At 48.2% G+C, this 22,069-nt stretch overlaps 2 protein-coding genes across 19 annotated transcripts in view; one reads left to right on the forward strand and one right to left on the reverse strand.

Moving 5' to 3' along the window:
- LOC107992715 (E3 ubiquitin-protein ligase MYCBP2) overlaps nucleotides 1-22,069 on the forward strand; it is a 175,394-nt gene that overhangs the window by 140,581 nt on the left and 12,744 nt on the right. The gene's annotated exons all lie outside the window — the stretch shown is intronic.
- Nucleotides 992-21,500, reverse strand: LOC133667068 (uncharacterized). Of its 3 annotated transcripts, none has more exons than XM_062083045.1 (4): nucleotides 20,082-21,500; nucleotides 4,224-4,643; nucleotides 3,719-4,011; nucleotides 992-3,404 (listed from the first exon to the last, which is right to left on the reverse strand). In XM_062083045.1, exons 1-4 carry the CDS (start codon nucleotides 20,289-20,291, stop codon nucleotides 1,502-1,504), a joined length of 2,826 nt encoding a protein of 941 aa, XP_061939029.1. In that variant the 5' UTR covers nucleotides 20,292-21,500; the 3' UTR covers nucleotides 992-1,501. The 3 variants fall into 3 exon arrangements, with proteins under 3 accessions (XP_061939029.1, XP_061939041.1, XP_061939037.1); XM_062083057.1 differs by having other exon boundaries at nucleotides 20,510-20,786; XM_062083053.1 differs by lacking the exon at nucleotides 20,082-21,500 and adding an exon at nucleotides 6,414-14,136.

Consider the following 22,069-nt stretch of genomic DNA (forward strand, 5'->3'; position numbering starts at 1 on the left):
GCGGATATACACCGACTACGCCCAGAGAGAACGAAAGAGATTAAGAATATCTTTTTCGGGGTGTTCGGTAGCCGTCGAAACGAAACTGTTCTCTTCGTTCGCTCCTTCCTTCCTTTCCTCCCTCCCTCGTTTACGAAACGGGAGTCGAGCGTCGGATCGAGCACCACTGCGTTGCCTAGAACGAGGAAAAAAAATATCCGTGTCGACCCCTGAACCCGAACCTCGCGTTCTCGACCGAGAGGAACGCGAGAATCTCGAGCGGATAAAATGTGAAGCTCTTGGAAATTTTGGAAAAAATTCGGATCGAAGAAGCGAAAAGTTTGAAAAGTTTGCGAAGAAAGGAAAAGGAGAGAGGGAGGGAGAGAGAGAGAGAGAGAGAGAACGAAGCGAAAAGTAAATATAGTTCGTGTATCGCGAGATTTGTGAATGTTCCGTGCCACGTGTGGAAAGAAGGGAAAAGTGGATTTCTGGGTCACATGCGAACGTGCGAAGCGATTACGAGAGTCGTTGAAGAAGCTGGTTATTGGAGTTGCGCGATATTCGCGACAAAACTGGCGAAGGAAAAAGTAGCGAAACTCGTGGTCGTGGAATTAGCCCAAAGGGAAAATGCGGAGAGAGAAACTTTACGGATGTAAGATATTTACGAGGTTTGTAATTGCGACTTATAAACTCGGTGGATGTAAGACAACTGTACGAGCTTCCCTCGCGGGGGAAGATAAAATTGCGAATGCGAGACGGCGACCAGGTTTCGTGGTTTCATCGTGGCAAAATGAATTTTCTACCTTTTCTCCGATATAATAATGATAGTAATAATAATTGTTTCTGCAACGTTTTTTCCACCGAGATTTAAGGAGAGGAGAAAAATAAGATCTAAAGGAAATTACAACTTATTGGGAATTATTGGGATGTATCTATACGCAGATAATAGTAGATAATTCCCTCGAGTCAGGGAACAGGTAGACGAGGGAATAAAAAAATAGAGGAGAAAAAATATGAATTATTCCTTTAATGATACCTGACGAAGCAAATATATATATAAATTTATGATACATCTCGGGCCAGTCGTTGAAATAAAACTCGTCTTTCGTTGTTCCGTAATAAACGAAAAAGAAAAAAAAAGAAAAAGAAAAAGAAACGTACAACGAAACAAGATTCATCCTTCCTGAAAGATTTCCCTATTCTTTTCTTTTTCCACTTGTTTTTTCTTTTTTCTTTTTTTTTTTTTTACAAAAGCATATTAAACTAATATCGTTAAAAAATTAATCGATCGATTATTGATCGTATCTGGCACTGTTCGACGTTTCTTCCCGACTAAACTCGACGATACTCGCGCTCCGGCACCGCGAATTCATCGTATCGCTGGACGAACGAATTATTAGGAAAAGAAACGAGAAAAAGAGAGAGAGAGAGAGAGAGAGAGAGAGAGAGCACGATTTACGCGAACAATAGTCTCTCGCAGCTCTACTTTATATTATCACAGACAATCGACGAAGGGCGTCCGTTATGCCCTCGCCACGTTCACGGAATCTTGGTCGGGTTTGGTGGGCAATGGCCTGTTCGCCATCTTGCTCGTTGGAGCGGAGGCTTGCGGCTCGGGTAGTTCAGAGTACAAGTGGGCAGTGGCGTCGGACGGTTCGGCGTATTCGCAGAGCAACGAGTTGGGCCTCTTGTTGTTGTTGTTGTTGTTGTTGTTGGTGGTGGTGGTGTTGTTGCTGCTGTTGCAGCTGGTGGTCGACTTGGACCCGACTTGGAGGATACTCTCGCCGAGAGCCTTGAGGAAGCTCATGGGCCTGCCCTGACTTTTCGAAGGGGGTTCGAACTTGGGACCGTTGTCCGTTGGCCTTTGACGTTGATTCTCGGTCTTGGTCGAGCGAGATCGATGATCGTTGACGAGAAGATGATCGTTGACGACGTCCGGCGGCAACGGTTGAGGCGCTCTGCCGGCCAAGGTCGCGAGGATCGGTTGAGAGAGGCGACTGGTGCTGGGAACGGTTTCGTCACCGGGCAGCTCGGCGTACAAATGGTTCTGCTCGTTGGCCCTTCGATCCCGGGGCTCGGTGTACTCGGTGAGAGGCGGCCTGACCAGTATCCCGCTCGGCAACAGCTTCTCCAACGAGGGAGCTTTCGTACCCACGCTGACGACGGACGGCTTCGCCGCTCCCCTCGATCTCCTCTGCCTCGGCTCGATCACGTCGTACGCGTTCTCCTCCCCTCCCCTCCCCGACGCTCGCCGATCCTCCTCCTCCTCCTCGTCGTCGTCGTTGTTGTTGTTGTTGTTGCAACTCTCCTCCACCTTGATCAGATCGTACAGATGCTCTATCATGTCCCTCGCCTGGTTATAATTGTCAGGATCGTTCAACCTCTCCCTCAGATCCCTCAGGTACTCCTCCGTCAACTCCTCGGGCAACGTTTGCGTCGCCTTGTTCTCGGTGTAAGGGTACAATCCTTCGGCACCCCCCTCCTCTCCGCCCTCCTCTCCCTCCTCCTCCTCCTCCTCCTCCGTTCCCTCCTCGGCCTGGGACGTTTCCACGTCGAGAATCCGCGTCTCCGGCTGAAGGCCCGCGTACTCGTGCACGCTCAATCTGGATATCGACCTGGCGGACGTGGCCGCCGTGATTCCACCGCTGGCCGACAACCAGCCGGTGAGATTGGCGAAGTGGCCGGACGTCAACTTGGGGCAGACGCCGCTCCGACGCATGTACAGTATTCCAGAGGTGAGGATGACCACCAGGACGACGAACACTGCCAGCACGCAAATCACAACGATGATCCTCTTCTCGCGTTGCAATTGCTCGGAATCGCTCATCTCCACGTCGAAGTAACCCTTGTGCCTGGGATAGACGTGGGGGCCGACGCTCGGCGGGCTGACGGTTGGCTCGGGTTTCGCGGACGGTTTCTCGCAAACGATGTGATCCCCGGGCGCGCAAATGATCCTCGTGAAGTTTCTCATCGACATGTAGCCCTGGGGCAGATTGAAACACTTGTCGAGAAGTTGATCGACCACGCAGAAACTCGAGTCCATCATCCACGAAACGGAGCTGTTCTTCCCCGTCACGTCCCGTATCCAATTGTCCAGGCCGCATCTGCACTGCTCCTTGAAGTAATTGTTGCCGACCCTGGCCGTGTTCACTCGTTGAGAGATCGCGGCGAACTTCAACGAGCCGGCCCTCGCCTTCTCCACGTGGTTCCCCGTGAAAGAGAACTCGAAGTTGGGGGCCGAGGTCGCGTCCACCTCTGCCGTGATCGCGTCCGTCTCCAACTCGACGAACAGGTTGTAATCGATGGCTATGTGGTTCCACTGGTGGAGAACGATCGCGCCTTGGTGCAGGTTCAGGAACTCGTTGTTGTTGAAGCTCACGGTAGCGGCGGATATGTCGATAGCGCCGGTATCCACCTCGGACAGCCTGCGAACGCGAGAGGAAGCAGTTTGCCTGCTTTGAATTGTTTGCGCGTGGAAAAAAAGGAAGGGGCGGACGAGTCGTCTCGCTCGAGTCGAAAAGGCATCGAACGATATCGAGCGCCGTAATTAATTTTTCTCGACAGAGATCGGAGGGAAGGAAACGGTGGGGATTTCCCTCTGCGTTGCACGGTTTTCGAAACGGTTGGAAACGGCAGGTCGGAGCGACGTAGCTACGCGACGATCGCAAGGAGGAACGCAAACATGGGAGATCTCTCTGATCAAACAACGAGCGAGACAAAGGAAAACGAGGGGCTCTACCTTGAATATTGTATGGTGAGGTTGTCGTGGCCAGCCCGGAAGGCTCCTCTCTCTATACTCTTCAATCTGACGTCGACGAACTCGAGGCTGTGGATTAACGCTCTGTCGCTAAACGCTCCAGTCTCGATCTCCAGGATCGACGCGTTGCTTATGGTCACGCTGAAGATCGTCATGGCGCAGAAAGCGTTCTTGCGGATCACCTTTGTCCAGATATCGTCCATGCGGACCTCTGCAACCGCCGATGGGAATACCGCTGTCGGCAACTCCGTGATTCTCACGCTTTGGAACATAATCTGCGCAAAGGGAATTCGAGAAATGGAGATTATCGTTCGAAACTGGTGTCGCGCCGGCCACTATATTCGGCCAATCGCCAAATTTTCCCAAGCGAACGCGTCCAACAGGGATAGAAATAAATAAATCCTTTTTATAAACGATTCATAAAAAGGAATGAAACGCGTGATTTAAGAAAAAAAAAAAATAATTTGATCAACGATAGATAGATGACCTTGGTCGCTGGTCCATGCCTTCCGTGTTGAGAAGCTTCGAGTTTGAACGCGTTGCTAGACAGCTCGAGGGTCGGCACCTCCCTGACGGTGATCCAGAGCAGCCTGGAGAAGGCGTTCGGCTTGATCCCTACGTTTCTGCATCTGGATATCGAAACGCTCAATGTGCCCCGCGAGTTCCTGAACGCGTGGCTTTCCAGGATCACGCTGTTACACTCGGACACCTCGAGATGCGTGTTAGGGGCGCTCAAGTTCTGAAACGCCTGTCTCTTTGCCACCAGGCTGTAGATCCCGGACACGTGAACGCGTTTCAAAGGTGCTCCATCCGCGAAAGCGCCCGACTGGATCCTCAACTCCCTGCAATGAGAGACCTCGACTTCCATCGCCTCCGACGGAATCGTTCCCTCCAGTAATTCCACGTCCTGACGACCATAAAAAAAAAAAGAAGAAAAAAGGAAATGAAATTATAACGTTCGTGAGAGATATTTCTTTGTTCTTCGCGGTAAGAAAATTTGGGAAAAGGCTGGGGGAAGAAATTTATCGGGAGATCTTATTCTAGATTTCGAATGGGACGGTCGGGCGAAGGACGCGAGTTAAAACGGCTGGGTGGATATAAATTATACGTATTTCTACGGGAATACGGAATCGAGAGGTGACGTGATAAATATACAAACGCGGTATGAATAGACGACGTAGCCGCGTGTCGAGGCGCGTGATCGTTTGATGCGTGTTTCGAAGGCGATTAAAATGCAAGGAAAAATGTTTATCGATCGGACGACGCGACGGTTCGTACATATTTGCCGAGAATAAAAAGAAAAAAGAAACGAAAAGGGTAAAATCGGGATGACCTGTAATTGGGTGCGCGTCAAACAGAGGAGAGTTGAGAATATTTCCATTTTTATTGGAGCTACAGATGACGATGGATCTCCCACCGCGGCGGAGGAGAGGAGAGTTCAATTTCAACCGTCATAAAATTTGTGTAATTGCAAATATCATCCCTCTCGATGGGATAATGCTATACCTTTCGCCCGTAATTCCGCGGCGGTGAAAAGAGAGGAAAGAATGGGGAAGTGGGAGGGGGGAGAGAGAGAGGGATTTTAATAGACTCCCTAGAATAATTTCTCGGAATAATTTGCGTGTTACGACTCGGGCGGCGATGAATAATAATTAGATAGTTAAAAATCTCCATAATGAAACGGAAGTCCTTTGCCCTGTGTCGCGTTTGAAAATCAACAAGTGAATTTCTATTAGGTTGAATCGCAGAGAGGCAACTGGAACGGCAACTGGGTGGAAAAAACGAGTGGTAAAGAACAAAAAAAAAAAAAGAAAAGAAAAAAAAACAAAAGAGAGACGATCCGAGACGGTCAAGAATACCTAGAGGTACGAACGAACATTGCGATTGTACGTAATAACTCGTCGTCTCCTTTTTTTTAAATAATTCAATCATCCTCGATTTCTCTTATTTAAACCGATATCGCATCCGCTTTCCTTTAAATAAATGACAATTCCTCTTCAAAATCCGCATTACGATCTTCGCAACTCGGCAACAGTATCGAAATATACATCGTGTATTCTTTTCTTTCTCTCTCTCTCTCTCTCTCGAAAGGTGGATCGATAATGAGACGGAAATATTTTTTTCGCGCTCGAATCCACGCGGGAAATGAATCACGCGATTGAAATACACGGGAAATATCATCGTTGACTGCTCGTCCAAGGTTATGCTCGTCTCTTTGTACGCGTCTCTTCTCGTGCACGGTTGTTTTATTACGTAACAACGGAACGATCGATATCGATATCGCGTCTCGGACTCGGGTGAAGTGGAACGGGAAACGACGTTCCCTTTGAGCGAGGGAACGAATGCGAAACGAAACGCGAGAAGTGGGCGCATTCGAAATGCGTACACGCGTACGCGCAAGGAATCGAATCGCCTCTTATTTCTCTTATTCCTCGTTCCCTGAAATCTTGGAAAAGCGCGTACGGTTCGGATCTGTTCGATCGAATTTCGCTCGAATCGTTGGAAAATATAAAGGAAAACGGAATGGAAGGGGGGAATTGAATTAACCCGTCCGTCATTAGCGCGCCCGCACACACACAGACATTCTCGCGCGTTTTCCGTGACATACTAATCACGTTCTCGTGAAAGCGAGAGAGATAAAGAGAGGGAGCGAAATTGTTGGCCCACGACGAGTTACCTTTAAAAGTACTTCCGCTGACGTCGGCTTCCTGCCTGTTCCCCGCTATCCCGCACGTTTGTCAGCGCGCCAGTTTAATGAAATGTTCGAACGCCATGCCAAGCAATAATTCCGCTGTTTCTCGGCCTTCCCTTTAAACCACAACTCGTTGCAAACGAGTCGCGTGTACGAGCAATTACCGGAGGGAGCGACTGGGAGGGGAAATCAATTTTCCACGGAAATGCGAACGTGGAAAAATCGAAGAGAATTGGTCGATTCGATTCGCGAACCGAGCACGGGAAAAATTCACGGAGCGGATGGTGGAAAATGGGTGGAAAAACAGGTTTTTCCTAAAAATTTTCAAATCGCCGGGATATAAAAATGGAGCACGCCTGTCGCTCGGATCGGCCGTGTCTCATTTTTCCTCCGATTCCCCGAACGCGAACCGACAACGCTCGTTTATATTCATGCCGTTGCGGAGTTTATCTTTGCGAAAAAGACGAGCGAGTTTAACAGAGAGAAAGAGAGAGTTTGGAAAAGCTTGGGAAGAGCGTTACGACGAACCCGTCCGTTTCTCTAAAAATCCGTGGCGAACCGACGTTCGACACCACGCCTATGTAAGCCGAAACGAGGATGGAAATTTACATGAGAAAACAACTCGTTGCAACGAAAACAACATCGCGATGGAACGGCGACACTGAATGTATTATACGTATATATATATATAGACGGGCACAATGTGGCGATCGAGCGTCTGGAATCCCATTTTTTCGAAAGGTTCGAGATAGAGGCGAGCCCCTACACGTATCCTCCACGTTCGTCGCGTCCATCGGAAAGCGAGCCCTGTTCTCGAGGAGTGGTTCGAGTCGGTATTTAGTTAAGGCTCGAACGACAAAATCGAGGTGTCGCGTCGGTTCTCGGGCTAAGCCTCCGCCAGACGATGCTGTAATCCCTTAATACCCTTCGTATCCCCCGAGCTCTTTCCATGCTGCGTGTAATACGGGGGAAGATTGTAACGATCGTCGGTCCGTGGTCGGTCCCCGAGAAAAATGGCGGCACGATAGCTGCCACGATAAATAATCGATATTTTCGCGTTCAACAAACGTTCGCCTCACGTCGCGGACCGCAGCAGGGCGCCTGTTGCGAGAAGAACGCATTTTCGGGAAAATCTATTCGACGTGATCGATAGCGGTCGAGAGAAAATTTGAAACCGGTTTCTAACGACTCCGAGCCGAGTGGAGGCCTCCTCTTCTCGGGAGCGGAATTCTCGACCATTTGTTTATCTTTCTGGTCGCGCTATTCTCGGTATCCGCGCGTTTCGTTTCCGAACGAGTTTCGAAGGAAAGCCTGCCCCTCCCCCTTCTCCTCTTTTACCTTCGCGGCGCGGCGCGGCTAAATTCGTTATCGTGCAAGATAATTTTGGCTCGCGAGATATCGCAGCATCGATTCGAAGAGAGAACGAAAGCCGACCGATCCCTCTCCTTAAGGGACGACACGATTCATTGTAATGCGTTCCGCGGCTCGCCGGAAAGAGACGCGATACTCTTTCGAGGAAAGTGTTCGACCAGGATAATTAAACAATTGTCCACGTTCCGTTCCTGTAAATTGTGCCGTCACGTGGCTGCATTTAAAATTCTTCCCCAGCCTCTTTTATTTCCCTTTGATTTATTTCGAAAGGAAATCGAATCTAACGTATCCATTCCTCGTCCGTGTTGTTTTAAAAAATAATTGTAAACAATATACATACGTACATAGTAATCCTTTCGCTACGCGAACAGCGCTGATATCGAATAATAATAATTCGTTAAAAGCATACGTAAAATCATTTCCATTTATACGTTTATATCGTATTTCCGTGCGCGATATATCCATTTCCATTAACGAAAAACTCGCAACTTTTAATTTCGAGAGAGAGAGAGAGAAAGAGAAAGACGTAACGAAGTAAACTTTCCGTCTTCGATTTAATACCGTTCGACTAACTTTCGAATTCCCTCCATTCCCCGAGCATAATTGAAAAATTAGAGTCTTTCCTCCCGATCCCGAGGAATCAAAGGCTCGCCTCGAATTCTCAATGAGGAAGAGCTCAGGTGGAAAAGGATCGTGATGACTTTGACGCGCTGGTTGCGCGGATTAACGCCCACGCGAACGTTAATTGGAGCGAGGGCGGGGAGGGAAGGGATGGAAAGGATGTCGGAGAATCTGTCGCGAGAACAATGGGGCCAGCGTGGCTGGAAGTCGGTTGAAATTACTACGCGAGGCTTGTTTCCCGATTGTGTTGCCCGATTAGGAGAGCAGCGCGTGTGTTACTGGTAGCGTTCCGCCACGTCGGCTTCGTGGAAAACGGACGCGCGGTAAGGTGCTACTATTTTCGAGGAGAAACGTTCGAAAGGAGCGGTCCCGTCTCGTCTCTGCGCTATTTCGTTCACCCTTCGCCTTTTTTTTATCCGAAAAACGAATCGATTATAGGAGGAGGGAAAAAGCAGAATGCAGAAGATTCGTTTGTTCGATAGAAGGCCGAATTGTTTTTCGCGACGAAATGCGAAACATCGGAACGATCGTGAAAATTTCTCGAAACGAAGTTACGAAGGGAGCTCTTTTCTATTCGTGAAGGAATCTCGTATTTACTTTTTTCCTCGTTGGCAGTAAGTAGAAGCAAGGATCAAAGCTTGGAATGCAGAAACGAGTGAACGAAGTTGCAGGGAGTAGCTGAAATTACGTTTTATGCGAAAGATGTAGCTCGATCGCGTGACGAGCACCGATCGAGGACAGGGCGCGGCGATACGAATACTTCCTGCTAACCACTCCTGACTCCCGTCGCACCATTAACGAATGAACTCGAAACGGAACCGTCCAATTACATTCCGTTTATTACCGCAATTTTTGCATCGCACGCTTCGACCGTTACTCGCTGTAAACCGAATTTCATCGCGATCCGTTTTTTTTGCTTCGCCAAATCCTCCAAATTTTGTCTCAATAACGTGGCGAATCGAAAAACCAACCAAGACTTGGAAGCATCGAGAGGAAGTTGTTTACACTTTTGCGTGAATAATTCGGAGTTGCACGCTGTTTGTTCTAAAAATCATGGAAGAGGTCGTGAAAATTTCATCGGATTCAAAAGTGGGGGGAAAAGAGGAGGAAGAAGAGGGGAAAGAGAGAGCGTGGAAAGTTTATAAACACGATTCCCCGTAACGTATGACTCGGGTAACTCGGAACGTTTTCACGGGGTGCATCGGTGACGTCAGATTATCCGGCGCGGAGAACAGCTGGGGCGTTATTTCTTCGAAATAAAGAGAAGAACGGGAAAAACTGTTCTCTCGTTCGCGTAAGTGGACGGATACATCGTCGAGAGGACGCACCGTCCACGTTTCCCTATGCTCGATCGATGACTAAGAAACTCTCTTAAAATTCCATTTCCATTTCGCGCGCTGACTCAAAGGAACGGGGATAACGTCGGCTATTTTCTGCATCTAGTCGCAGTTGGCACAAAGGGAGCAGCCGAATTATGAACGGTGCTTAGACTCTCCGTAATTGCTTCTACTCTCGATTCGATTAATTGTGGCATTTCGTACGTATAGATCCTGGATCGTTAAATGCCTCCCTCTTCACAATAATATATCTTGCTTGCTAAGATGACGCGACGAATGTTTCGAGAGAAAATCGAAGGAAGAGAAAATATAAAAATATTGACGGATTCCTAAAGAAACCTCGAGCGCAATCGTGCCACGCTAGGGGGGAGAAAAAATTCTTAAAGGGATGGATACCGTATACGAGGGGAAATAAGGAGGCAGTGGCGAGGAAAATCTTGGGGTAATAATCGAGTTTAGAGGTCGGTTCGTAAACGAGGAGAGGAGAGGAGAGAGAGAGACCTTAACCCCAAGGATTCTCGCGTTTCGAAGGTTTCTTCCTTGAAACGTTTCTCTTTCTTGGAGCGTGGTTGCGCGAAGCGATCACCGCCCAAGGAAAGGAGGAGGAAAAGAAACGAGGAGAGGAATGCGGAGAGTCCCCTGGAAACGGTAGGAGGGTGGCTCGGTGCCCGGCGGGTAAATAAACGATTTGAGACGGTGGAGGGGGGACGGATGCGGCGGCCTCGGGTCGCGAAAATCGAAATCGACGGCGAAACAGTAGAAACAAACGAGGGATGAATCAAATCTGCGATTAACCAGACGTTTATCCACCGCCGGGATCTCGTAACCGGCGTTATTCACCGTGGAAAAATAGGCCACGTGGAGAAATGGCGTTAAAATGGAGACCTCCCTCCTAAATTGCGGGGATAAATCGAAGCGGAAGTGAATTAAAGTTGCATGGTTGGAAGACTGCTGGGACTTTGATCGTAGATAGAGACAGAGAGAGAGAGAGAGATTCTCGAAAAAGGAGGAGCTCCCGGTAAGAATTTGCATTAAAGCCAGCAGGTGCGCGGTCGGATACGAAGCGAGCGCGGAAGCAGAAGGCGCTTCCTTCGATCCCCGAAAATTATACGGTCGAAGAAATACTCGATCGAGAAGATAAATAATTAAGAAGTATCGGGGGAGAGGAGGACGCGTGTCGCGAATGGCCGAGAGCAAAAAGCGGCGGGGCTTTTAAGGCGTCCGGTCACGAACTATCGGCGATCCGCCACCTGAATCGAAATTGACGAACGACCGACAATGGCGTTCCCATTGCGGATTGCATCGCGCGGTTCCAGCCGAGAGGGGGGGGCTTTATGTACGGCGCGAATCAATTTTTTCTCGGTCGCGGAAACAAAAGCTTACTCTCTTCCTTCCCTTTCGATCCAATTCGAATATTTCCTCCACCTGTGCGCAACTATTTCCATTATTTCGGAGGAGATCGGATCGATCGTTCGTAAGAAAATATGCTCGATCGTATGCTTCGATCGTGGAAAGGAACGCGAGAAAGGTTGGAGAATGATAAGATAAAGGTATCGAATTGGAAGAACACGCGTTTCCTCTCGAAATGTAATAGTTGAATCAGACGTGACATTGACTTTTATCGGAAACTATTTCGGTGATAAAACGGCGATAATAACGCGCGTGTGTGTGTGTTTTTCTTTCTTTACGCTGAAATAACAAGAATTTCCAGAAGAGCTTCTGTTGAAAGAATTTTTCCTACTGGATGGGAATTAAAGGGATCGCAGGCAGGTTCGATAATTTTCGCGCTGATTCGCGATGACGCGACAGAAACGGAGAAGTCGAGTCGCTTTAAGAACAATGAAACTTTCGAAAGTTTGCGTCGGCGACGAAGTTGGCCGCGAGTACAGAGGCTAATTGAAGAGACCTAGGGACAAACCTAGTAACAGATCTTCCCCTCTCTCTCAAGGATAGTCGGTGTTTGTAGTTATAATTCAGACAACTGTAATCGAGTTATTCGTGATTCGGTTAACTTCTCTCCACGCCTCTCTTGGCAAATGTCATCTTCTTCGTTGGGAAATTGACAACAGTTATCCGTTATACGCCATGTTTAATTCCTGATAATTGCGCCTTTACGATGTTTCGTTTTTCTACGTTCCAAAAAATTTTATTCTTCGATGATTCGTATGGACAAATAATTGAACGAGAACAAGGAATATATATACAACAATTCTATCTTTTCTTTTTTTTTTCGAAAGAATCAAAGTCTGAATATATGTATACCAGAATACATATTACGGAGCGTTTAACGTTAAAGATAACGATATTATATCTGTGCGTGATTCACGAGCGAGAAAAGGTGAACAACGTTATCAAAACGTTTCTTTGTTTCGTTATCAATTTTACGAACGTTTACTTGTTGTAGCTTACAAAAGAGTGTGAAAAACTGGATTCCAAAATTTCTAATTTACTTTTCGTCTCGTGGATCTCGTTTTCGAGAAATCGAAATCGCAAAAGGGAGTGTATCGAATGCGGAATAGAATCGTTGGAAACACCGTGTTCAAAGGGAATTAGGTCTGTTTGCGGCGGAGGAAGGAACGAAGATAAAGAAAACAAAGGAGAAAGAATGGCGGGAAAGTGATAGAATTGGAGTTACTAGACGCAAACATGGAGGAAAAGGTTGGGAAGGGAAGATAGGCAGAGCGAGAAAGCGGAAATAAATAGGAGAAAGAGGTGGATCTTGAGGGAATCGCACGGTCGGGTGAAGAAGTCAGGGTTCGAGAGTTCCAACTCCCCGGTAAATCCTTCTCGCCGAGATGTCGAAAGTTTCTCTTTGTCGAGTCGCTCCGTTCGAGAATCGTTACTTGACACAGTTGCAACCGAGCGAACGAAACCGCAAAAGGGGTCTGGTTACCGTTCCCGGAAGCTGCGTCGAATTTAAAATTCCAGCTGACGCAGAAAAAAAGGAGGAAGTCATCACGACCAATCGAGCGTATTTAAAGAACGAAACGCGGGATATCGCGCACGGGATAACGAAAGTTATCCCACGCCAGGCTCCGAAAACTGGTTGCTCTTTTCGAAACCAGTTTCAACATTTTAATCGCTTATTCGTTGTTAATCTCGTCGAATTCGTGAAACGGTAAAACGGTGATAAATGTTTTCTCTTTTCACCGATCGATCATTTCATCGATTAAACGTTCGAATGAAGATACAAATGGAAGGAAGAAAATGTTATATAACGTTTTGTGTGTAAACAGAGGAGGGGAAAAAAAAAGTTAAAGATCGTTGAAGCGAGAATCGAACAATTTTCACGTCTCGATGCGATCGAATTGGTAGTATCGTTGGTAAAATTGTTACAGCCGATGATTTTCCGATTCATTAAGCTTTAACCTCGATTACAAATAATACTCGTTGGTGCGGATTGTTTCACGCGCGTAAAATACATCTTTGTAAAGTGGAAATGCGGTTTTTTACAATTTTGATTTTAGAAAATTTCGTTTTTATTAAACGAAATTAAACGAAAAGGAAAGAAAAAAAGAAGAAACAGATTCAACGATAAATTTAATTTAAATCGAACAACGACGCTTGCGTATCGAAGACAAGATAAAAAGAAAGTTGAGAGATAAAGAGATTGATAAGACGAAGCAAACAACGCGAACTACAGTAGGTGAAGAAGACTTTTATCGTTTTTTTCGATGCATATTTTTTTTCCAGTTTACTTCCAATAAAATTAAATGGAAAAAATTTAATCAAAAAGTAATAGTAACGTAGTGCAGCAAAACGAAATTAAAAAAGAAAAAAAAAAACGCGAAAGATGGAAAGGTGGATAATGCAGCGGAAATAATACTACGGATGAAGAAAGATTTTATTACTTCGTCCATGCGTATTACGGCGCTGCAAACTTGCAGAAGAAAGTGGAACGAAAAGGAAAAAAGAAAAAAAAAGAAAAACGAACGATGCGTTTAATTAAATGGAACAACGTCGATACCGAAACGAAAAAATCGAAAGAATCGAGGGGCAAATGGATAAGGTAGCGCGAACGACAAATGGAAAAAAGATTGTACCGCAAAGCGTTGAGCGACTTCCGTTTTAAACTTGACACGTCCACGCCTGTCTCACCGAGCCAAACCGCGATAACATTGCGTAAGATTTGAATTACATGGAAATACGAGACGATGTTTTCGAAAATGCTTCCAATTTCTAGCTATTGTTTACCTCGAATCATATTGCGAATCGATACGTTCGAAACGAGAGACGCCACGTAGCCGAAGGTTCAATGTCCGATCGATGGATCATCTTGCGAGCATCGGTCAAAGTCGCATCCTGTCATCCGTGAAATTCCGTGAAACGCGTTCTCGCGTCGATTTTCTCTCGATTTCTTAAATTCTTAGTCTTAGTTATCTCCTCCCCTGTTTACCCTTAAAATAACGATAACAACCGTTAGATTTATCTTGGAAATTCGATCCGACACATTCGAAAGAAGATAAACACGGTTGCAGCAGAATGTAAGTTAATCAGATTCGAGAAAATTTAAAATATATGGTATCATCAAGATCGCGAGCAGACCGCAAAACCACCGCATCACGCTTGCACGCGCTTGCACAGAAGCGTGAGAGGGCGTGAGAGGGCCAGAGCGTGCGAATTTCGAAGCGGGCCGCTCGTCACGGGAATGCCGGAAGTTAATTCGTGGAACGACCGGTGCAGGCCTTCTGGCTCTCGCGTCAAATTACTTTTCCTCTGTAGGTTCGACATACGCAACCGGTAGATAGCGCCAGTGGATATTCGTTGCACGCCGCCGCCGCTTCTCTCGTCCACGTGTAATATAATAACTCGATCGATCGTCCCATCGCCGACTTTTCCTCGCTTTCCAACGCTCGTTCCTTCGAGAAGATTTGTATTTTTGTAAAAAATTAATCGGATATGATAAACGCAGCGTTGCTATCGCGGGTATTTCGCGAGCTCGACACCTGTTGTATCGAACGGATTGCGAACGTCGAGCATCGTTTCAAAGTTTAAATCTGCTTGCATGTAATAGCGAGCGTCAGCAGGTTTGCCTTCAAATCAACGTCGCTTTGCAACGACGAGCATTCGAACGATAAGATCGAATGGTTAACTACACGGCGACACGAAAATTTCAATTACTCTCAAAGACGAGCTGTAAGACGAGATCTTACAAAAACGGTGGCATAACCTCTCCGTACGTTTCCTACGTACAACTCGGGCGAAACGAATTTCGATCAACCGTGAAAACGTTGAAAAGCTGCGCGTCTGAGACGGAAATAACGGTTGGAAAGAAGTTGGGATCAGCTGCCAAGGGTCATCGCGAGGCAAGGTCATCGCGATCTCGGCTCGAGAATTCAAGAAACAATGAGCCCGTTATTAGCTCCCTCCTCCGAGAAACACGAAACGCGGATAATATCGAATGAAACGGAGGAGGAGAGGAACGCGTAACGGCGCTCTCTCCTCGGCGTTGCTCAACTTTGCCCCTCGAATATATATATCTCTCTTCCACGACCGCGTGCCACCGTCGTGCGGTGTCGGGAAAGGTAGGTGTCTCGTATCTAAGACTCGAGATACGTTTAAAACGCGAAGTGGTTACGCGGTGTGGACGAGCACACGCCGTGAACGTAATAACGTAAGAGAGAGAAGGTTGCGCGTTATAGTTACCGTGACATTATTTTGCGCGACACCTGCTACGATACGCGCCACACTTCTTACTTAAATTACGAAGAAAGTTTACGAATACAAAGGTGGAGATATATTTGGCAATAGTAGGATATATAGGCGTTTCAAAACTCAACGTAGGAACATTGAAAATTATCGACGGTATTATTGACGCGAGGTTGCATTGCATGGGAGAAGCATTTACGAGATCTTGCATAAACTGTTACGATTCGACACGATGGTTGGTGCGAGGGGAATTTTGAGAGATTTAGTCACGAGGGCTGGCACGTATATATGGCACGGCATATATGTAGGTGCATAAAGCATACGGTTTCGATTGCGACACTTCCTCTCGCGTCCTCTCACTTTTAGAATCTCGCGTTCTAAAGGATGGACGAGCAACTCTTGCGACGTATTCCTGGAAACGTGATCGAAAATATATCGCGAAAATAAGTTTCAAAAAAATTGAAAAAAAAAAAAAAAAGAAACGTAAAATTCAAACGTAAATCTCGAGATATTAGGAACAAAGTCTAGCCAGCTGTTAATTAAATTAAAATTCCTATCGACACGTGTAACAATAGCCGTATAAAACAAAAGCAATCGAATCAACTGGTGCATTGAAAATCGCATGTTCCTTTGTCTCGACTTGACAATCTAACGTGTAATTTCGTTTACATCGGGGGAAAGAGTGGAAAATCGGCGTGGCATTATCGATAAAGTCAAAGGGGAAAATTTTGCCTTATCGCGAGGCCGTTCTTTCTCGCGATCCCCGGGCAACTGTGGCAAAGAACTGGTGAGTAATCCGTACGATTTCGCAAGCGCGTACGGTAAATTGGACGCGTACGAGAGAGAGAGAGAGAGTGGAATGGCTGGATGGGCCACTTCGCACGTGTGGCCAATCGCGATAACTCGAGTGTGCTCGCGGGGTGTTACAGAGAATTATCGTCGGGAATGAACGAAGCAGGATGTCGGCTATATCTACGCCCCCGAGCGAATTCTCCAGACAAAGCCGGGCAAACCGCAATCGGGCCAGATGCGCGTGCACGTATTGTGCGCCGTGCCCTGTCCTAAAATAATAATATATCTGCCCTGCGGGGATACACCGCGGCGCGTAATACGCTGCGTGCCGCAATCTCTATCCGGGCCGTTTATTAGGTTATCGAGGTTGGTCCTGCGCTTGGTCATCGAGGATTTCCTTCGATTTCGAAGGATCATCGCGCCGAGTCTTGGACGATTCCTTTCTTTCGACGAACTGGAGAAAGAAGGAACACGGACGGGGTTCGAAAGCGTTGGCGCGTCGATCGGCGATCGGAGGAAGGAAAGGTGGGGCGGGGGTGAGCGCCGGATCCGGACGATAAACGACACCCGTAATTTTTTCCCCCTCGCATCCCGTGGTGGCGCGACACAACGCGCCCGCATGATTACCGCATGTCGACTGGGTCGGTAACACCCAGAGAGAGATTCGTCGTGGACCGAAGTGTAATTCGTTGAAAGAGCCTATTGTGAATAAATTGAGGCGGAGCAAGGATTGGATAGCGGTCAGAGAGCTCGAGCTTCTCTCGCGGTGTTCTCTCGCCATCGCGTGGTCCGTTTTGTACGGATGAAATTCCCACCGCGGCCCCTCCCTCCCCCTCCGACACCCCGTCAATTTATTAATCCAACCGACGATCGCGTTCGACGACCGACACCGCGATATATATATATATAATATATATATATATATATAAAAGGAGAGGTGTTGGTCGTATCGCCTCCAATTATTCTTCTCTTGTTATCGTTACTGTCGCACGGATCCGTGCAAATCGAGGTCACGAACTTGGCATTTTCAGGAATCGCGTCCGCACAACTTTGTTCACTGATCCTGCTGGATCCACGTAACCGGACGAGTCGTTATTGTTTTTTCGTTTCGAACACGGAGGGGGAAGTTGGGATCAATCGGCGTTCACTGCCCCCTCCCCTCTCCAATCGGCGCTATTATTAATCGAGCGTGATTCGGCGATATCCGGCGAGCGATTGAATTCGAAAGGCTCGGTGGAGAGAAGGTTTATCGCGAAGGAGGAGGGAGGGGGAGAGGCAAGGTCCGCCTATATAACTCCATAACTGGAATCGTTGCGCCGCGCCAATTTACGGTCAACGGCCGGCGTCGTACACCCGCGTTGTACGCGATAAGGTTAATCGGCGATTTTTCAAATCCGTAACGGGAGGAGGATCGGGAAGGGAGCCGGGTTTATAAAGGCTGATGAGAGAAGAATGAAGAACGTGCGCGGCGAGGCGCGGAGAGGAAATGCACGCGTCCCTCCCTCCGCGGGATCGACTTGGAGAGAGCTCGGTCAACCCTTCGGCCGGAAGTCGCGCGCGCCGGAAGCCGACTAGGTTTAGGCGAACGATTTCGTGGTGGGACCTATCGCGACCATCTACGAAGGGGCTCGCCCCGATACCTCGCCACGAATGTATAAACGAGAGAGAGAGAGAGAGAGGGGTATTCGTGCCACGAGTTTCCTCTGTCCGCGTTCAACCCGAAATGTGTCCGAATCCATCGTCTGTCGCTTCGCCGAGAAAATATTCCCGATACCTTGTCCCGTTATCCGTTTCCGGGATCGGGAGTGCCGAGATTTCGTATTCGGGACGTAGGAAGCTTGTTGGAATAGATCGGATCTGGGAGGAAGAAGAGAGAAGAAGAGAAAAGAAAGGGACAGAGTCAAGAGCGAAAGTTGGATGGCGACGGTAATTCGAGGAGTGATGCAACTGCAAACAGCGCCTATGCAAGTGCAAATGCAATTATGACGTAACCGTCCAATGGGATTGGTATTTCATTCATTCATCCTCGAATCGATCGCCTGTTCGCCGAGTCCAACTATTAAAGAAAGCTTAACGCGAATAATCGCAGCAGCCCTGTAAATAGAATTAACGACGTTGGAACGATAAGTGACGTCGTGGCTGGATCTGATTCGATTAGGAAGAATATATTTCGTGGACGAACTCGTGGTAGAGGAACGGTGTCGTTGAACCGGGGATGGAATATCGTATACGGCCTCTCTCTCCCCCCTCCTCCTCCTTCTCACTTCTCCCTTCCCCGAACGCGATGAATACAAAGGGAAAAAGATCGATCGACGATTCGTTTCTTTATTCGTTCACGATTAAAGACAACACCCGGTATACATTGCAATGCGTGTCACGCCTACGCGTGTCGCGTCAGGCGTTTGTCGGATCGACAGAAATTACTTTCAATGATACGAAACGTAGTCGGCTTGATAGCCAGTTCACAGAGCCCGTTACTTGGATAAAAAAAGAAAAAGAAAAGAGGGAAGATAACGACGCGATATATTAAATTAAATCCAATAATAATAACGATGATAATAATAAAGGAAAGGATTTTGAAAAATGGACGAGAAATTTTTCGCGTCGTTTGATAGGGAATTCAACGGATATTCTAGAAATTGCTAACGAAGCGTGAACAATATTTTTGCCAAGCCAAACGTTACGTAAAACTGGTTATCCTTGCGTTTTCCACGCGCAGTTCTCAGATCGACGGGAAGATAGGGAATAAACGGGGGCCCAGTTCGAAGTCGAGAAGCGTAACGTTGCATCGATACTTAACCCGACCTATCGACTTTAGAAATCTAGACCGTCGTTAATTCCAGGACGGGTTACCGATCTTTTTTTCTCTTTTTTCCCGAGCCATCGATTCATTTCGCGAATAAAATTCCGGGAAATTCTTACATATCGCGCACGAATCATCCTTGTACACCTCGCGTTCAACGTAATCGAATTGCTCCACTCTCCACGATTCGCACGAAGCGGCCAATTTCGCGAGCCGATCTTTAGCCGTGATTCGATTTTCGACCACCGGTGGAAAACGTGGCGTATCGAAACGCCGCCCGACAACAATAGCAATTCGTTATCCGGTGAGCGGCCGGTGCATCGAGTTCCAACTCGATTCCCAAGTTCTCGCGGAAGTTTCTCGATTGAAGGCGAGGGGGAAGCAGTCGGCGGAAAGGTGCGCAGCGATACGACCTACGGTTGATACGATCGGCCGGTGGATCGGTTGGATCGCGTCCAACCGAGACGGGAACGACCGAGTGGAAATAATAAGGCAAACGTGCGCTCGCGAAGGACGCAACGAATAGCGCGTTCGATTCCCACCGCCATGTTCACGCGGATCGAACGATTTGTCACGCCGGGTTTCGAACCGAATCTCTCTCCGTGGCGAAAACTTTCACCGTCCAGAGTCGAGGATCGAGGCGGACGTTCACCTTGGAACGACGACGATTCTGTTCGAAAACTTCCATTCGCAGCGAATCGCTCGTTCGAAACCGATCGTTCGTAATTTTCGGAGAAAAGGCTTTGTTCCCTCGGTGGAAGAAGAAGAAAAAGAAGAAGAAGAAGAAGCGGTACGGGTGCGCGCTATTTGGCTAGAGCGTGGCACCGCTAAGAGCCTCCATTTTTAGATCGCGCGAGAAAGATCGTAACGGGAGATGCTAAGTTATAAGACGCGAAGAGAGCGCGAGGTTGGGAAGGCGAGGAGGAGAGAGTTAGTCATCGGGCGCGCATTTGCGTCGCACGTTTCCAGCGTTCGTTATCATGGCGGTCGTGGATCGAAACGGCAAACGCGCAGCGTGGAGCATTGGACGTACGAAATCGCGAGGCAGTCGTCTGGGTTGCGTAGGTTTGTTCGATTCACCTGGTCGTTGGAGAAGACGCATTTGACGTTAATCCAACGGTGTGCCTTGACGGTGCAGTTGCACCCGTCCATCGCGCATATCCCGGGCGGTGCACTCTCCACCTTGCCAACCAGAAATACTAAACAGCACAGAGACACCGACCATACCATCGCACGATCACGCTTCGGCCCGTTCGGCCACACGCTCCACACTCTCCTCCCTCCGCTCATGTTATCCGCGATCCACCACCACCACCCTCGATCTTCCAGCGGCGAACAAAAGGCCGCCTTGTTCCACCCGGATCGATCGCCTTCGATTCTTCCACGCGGAGATCTTTCCTCACATCGTTCACGGCACACCGTTATACCCGTGCCCCACTTTCATCTGGATCTCGATCTTCCTCGATCGACCCCTCGCTTTCCTTTCGCTTCCTCCTCGAGTCGCTCACATTTGTCTCCAAATTCCAGTGTCCCCGGATCCGGCGAGTCGTATCTTCGGCTCGGACAAAGGGCGAATCGGCTCCTCTTCCTTCAAATCCGTGCAGATCCGAATTTTTCCTCAGCGAAGACCAGGCTCCGGGCGGGTTCCGAACGGCATGCCGGAGCGGACGGACGCGGAGACGAGAAAATGTGGGACGGAAAACTGGTCGAGCGGATGTATCCACCGCGGGATATATAGCGTAGAAAGACGCGCGCGGACGGCTCGGCTTTCCGAAGAGGTGGGGCAACTAGAGGCAGGCTGACGCGATCATGACGAAGGTTGCTTTCAAACTGTGGTCGGTGGCATGCACGATCAGTGTCTCCTCCCCACCAACAACCGTGTTCCTTACTTTGCCTCGCTCTCGCGTTTATTCTCCCTCTTCGACCTTTTAAAAGATAAAAGCGCGTCGTGGCAGCCGCGAGGGGCGAGCCGACATTCGACCACACTGGTTCGACCAGATTCCGTCCTCTTCGCGGAGCGGACGGAGGAGCAGATCCTCCTCTCGAGACGCACCGGTTTTCGCGCGGGTCCTAGGGTCGCCGCGCTTGGTCGGTGCCTTCCAAGGGCTGACCTTGACCAAGTTTTGCCAACCTCTTCGTCCATCGCCGCGTTCGCGTAACGACGCGTTCGTATTGTGCGAGAGAGAGAGAGAGAGAGCACGTACCTGCTCACGAAGCATCGATACCACCACGTATTCTTCGTTCGTATCCTCTGTGGTTTCTCTCCGCGTTATTGTGATCGATTTGACTCGGAAGGACAAATCGATCGCTGCTTGTTGTCTTGGCGAATCGTATCGTAATTGGTGAATTTGTTACGAATCGCGTAACGATCGATCGATATTCGCGATGAGAAATTAGAATTTGGTCGAAAAATGATACTCCTTTCGTATCCCTGTGATGGAAACAGAAAAAGTCTTTGCGCCACGCGAAAAGAATTGGCGTATCGTTCCAAGGTCGAAATACGATACTAAGTTATTCCTCTTCTGGCGAAAATAATTTTCGGTATACGCTTGAAAGTTGGAAAATTTCGAGCGTTTTCCCTTCCTTCCTGAAATTTTCGAGACATTCGCATTCGTTCCACCGGTCCTCTGATTCAAAAACTTGGCAAATTTTATAATATCCTGGCAAAAGGTCCAGGAGGAAAAAAGAGAAAAATGAGCGACGTAAGCAGCGAAAGAGCGAAACGCGCGTATTTTACGCGAGTTGTTTGCAGGAAACTGGAAATCTAACGCGAAAGACGCGGAGGCAGGCTAGCGTAAAAACGAGACGAGCCGGCCAGCCACTTTTCACAGTCGCTTTTCACGATGGACAGCGTTTCCCTAAAATGGCGGGGCATCGTGGCTGCGTTCGCTTTATGAGCCGAAGGGCCGCCCATTTAATTTCCCATGAGAAATTGCACGTGCAACTTTGCCCTCGTTGCCGTCCCGTCGCGTCCACGTCACACACGACGCGAAACGTCCATTCATTCATAACGCTCTCTTCTCGAACCACCTGACGCCATCCGAAGTGGCCATTTCCGAAATGACCAC

Source organism: Apis cerana, linkage group LG1 (genome assembly GCF_029169275.1).
Source record: "Apis cerana isolate GH-2021 linkage group LG1, AcerK_1.0, whole genome shotgun sequence".
In the NCBI taxonomy this organism is placed as follows: domain Eukaryota; kingdom Metazoa; phylum Arthropoda; class Insecta; order Hymenoptera; family Apidae; genus Apis; species Apis cerana.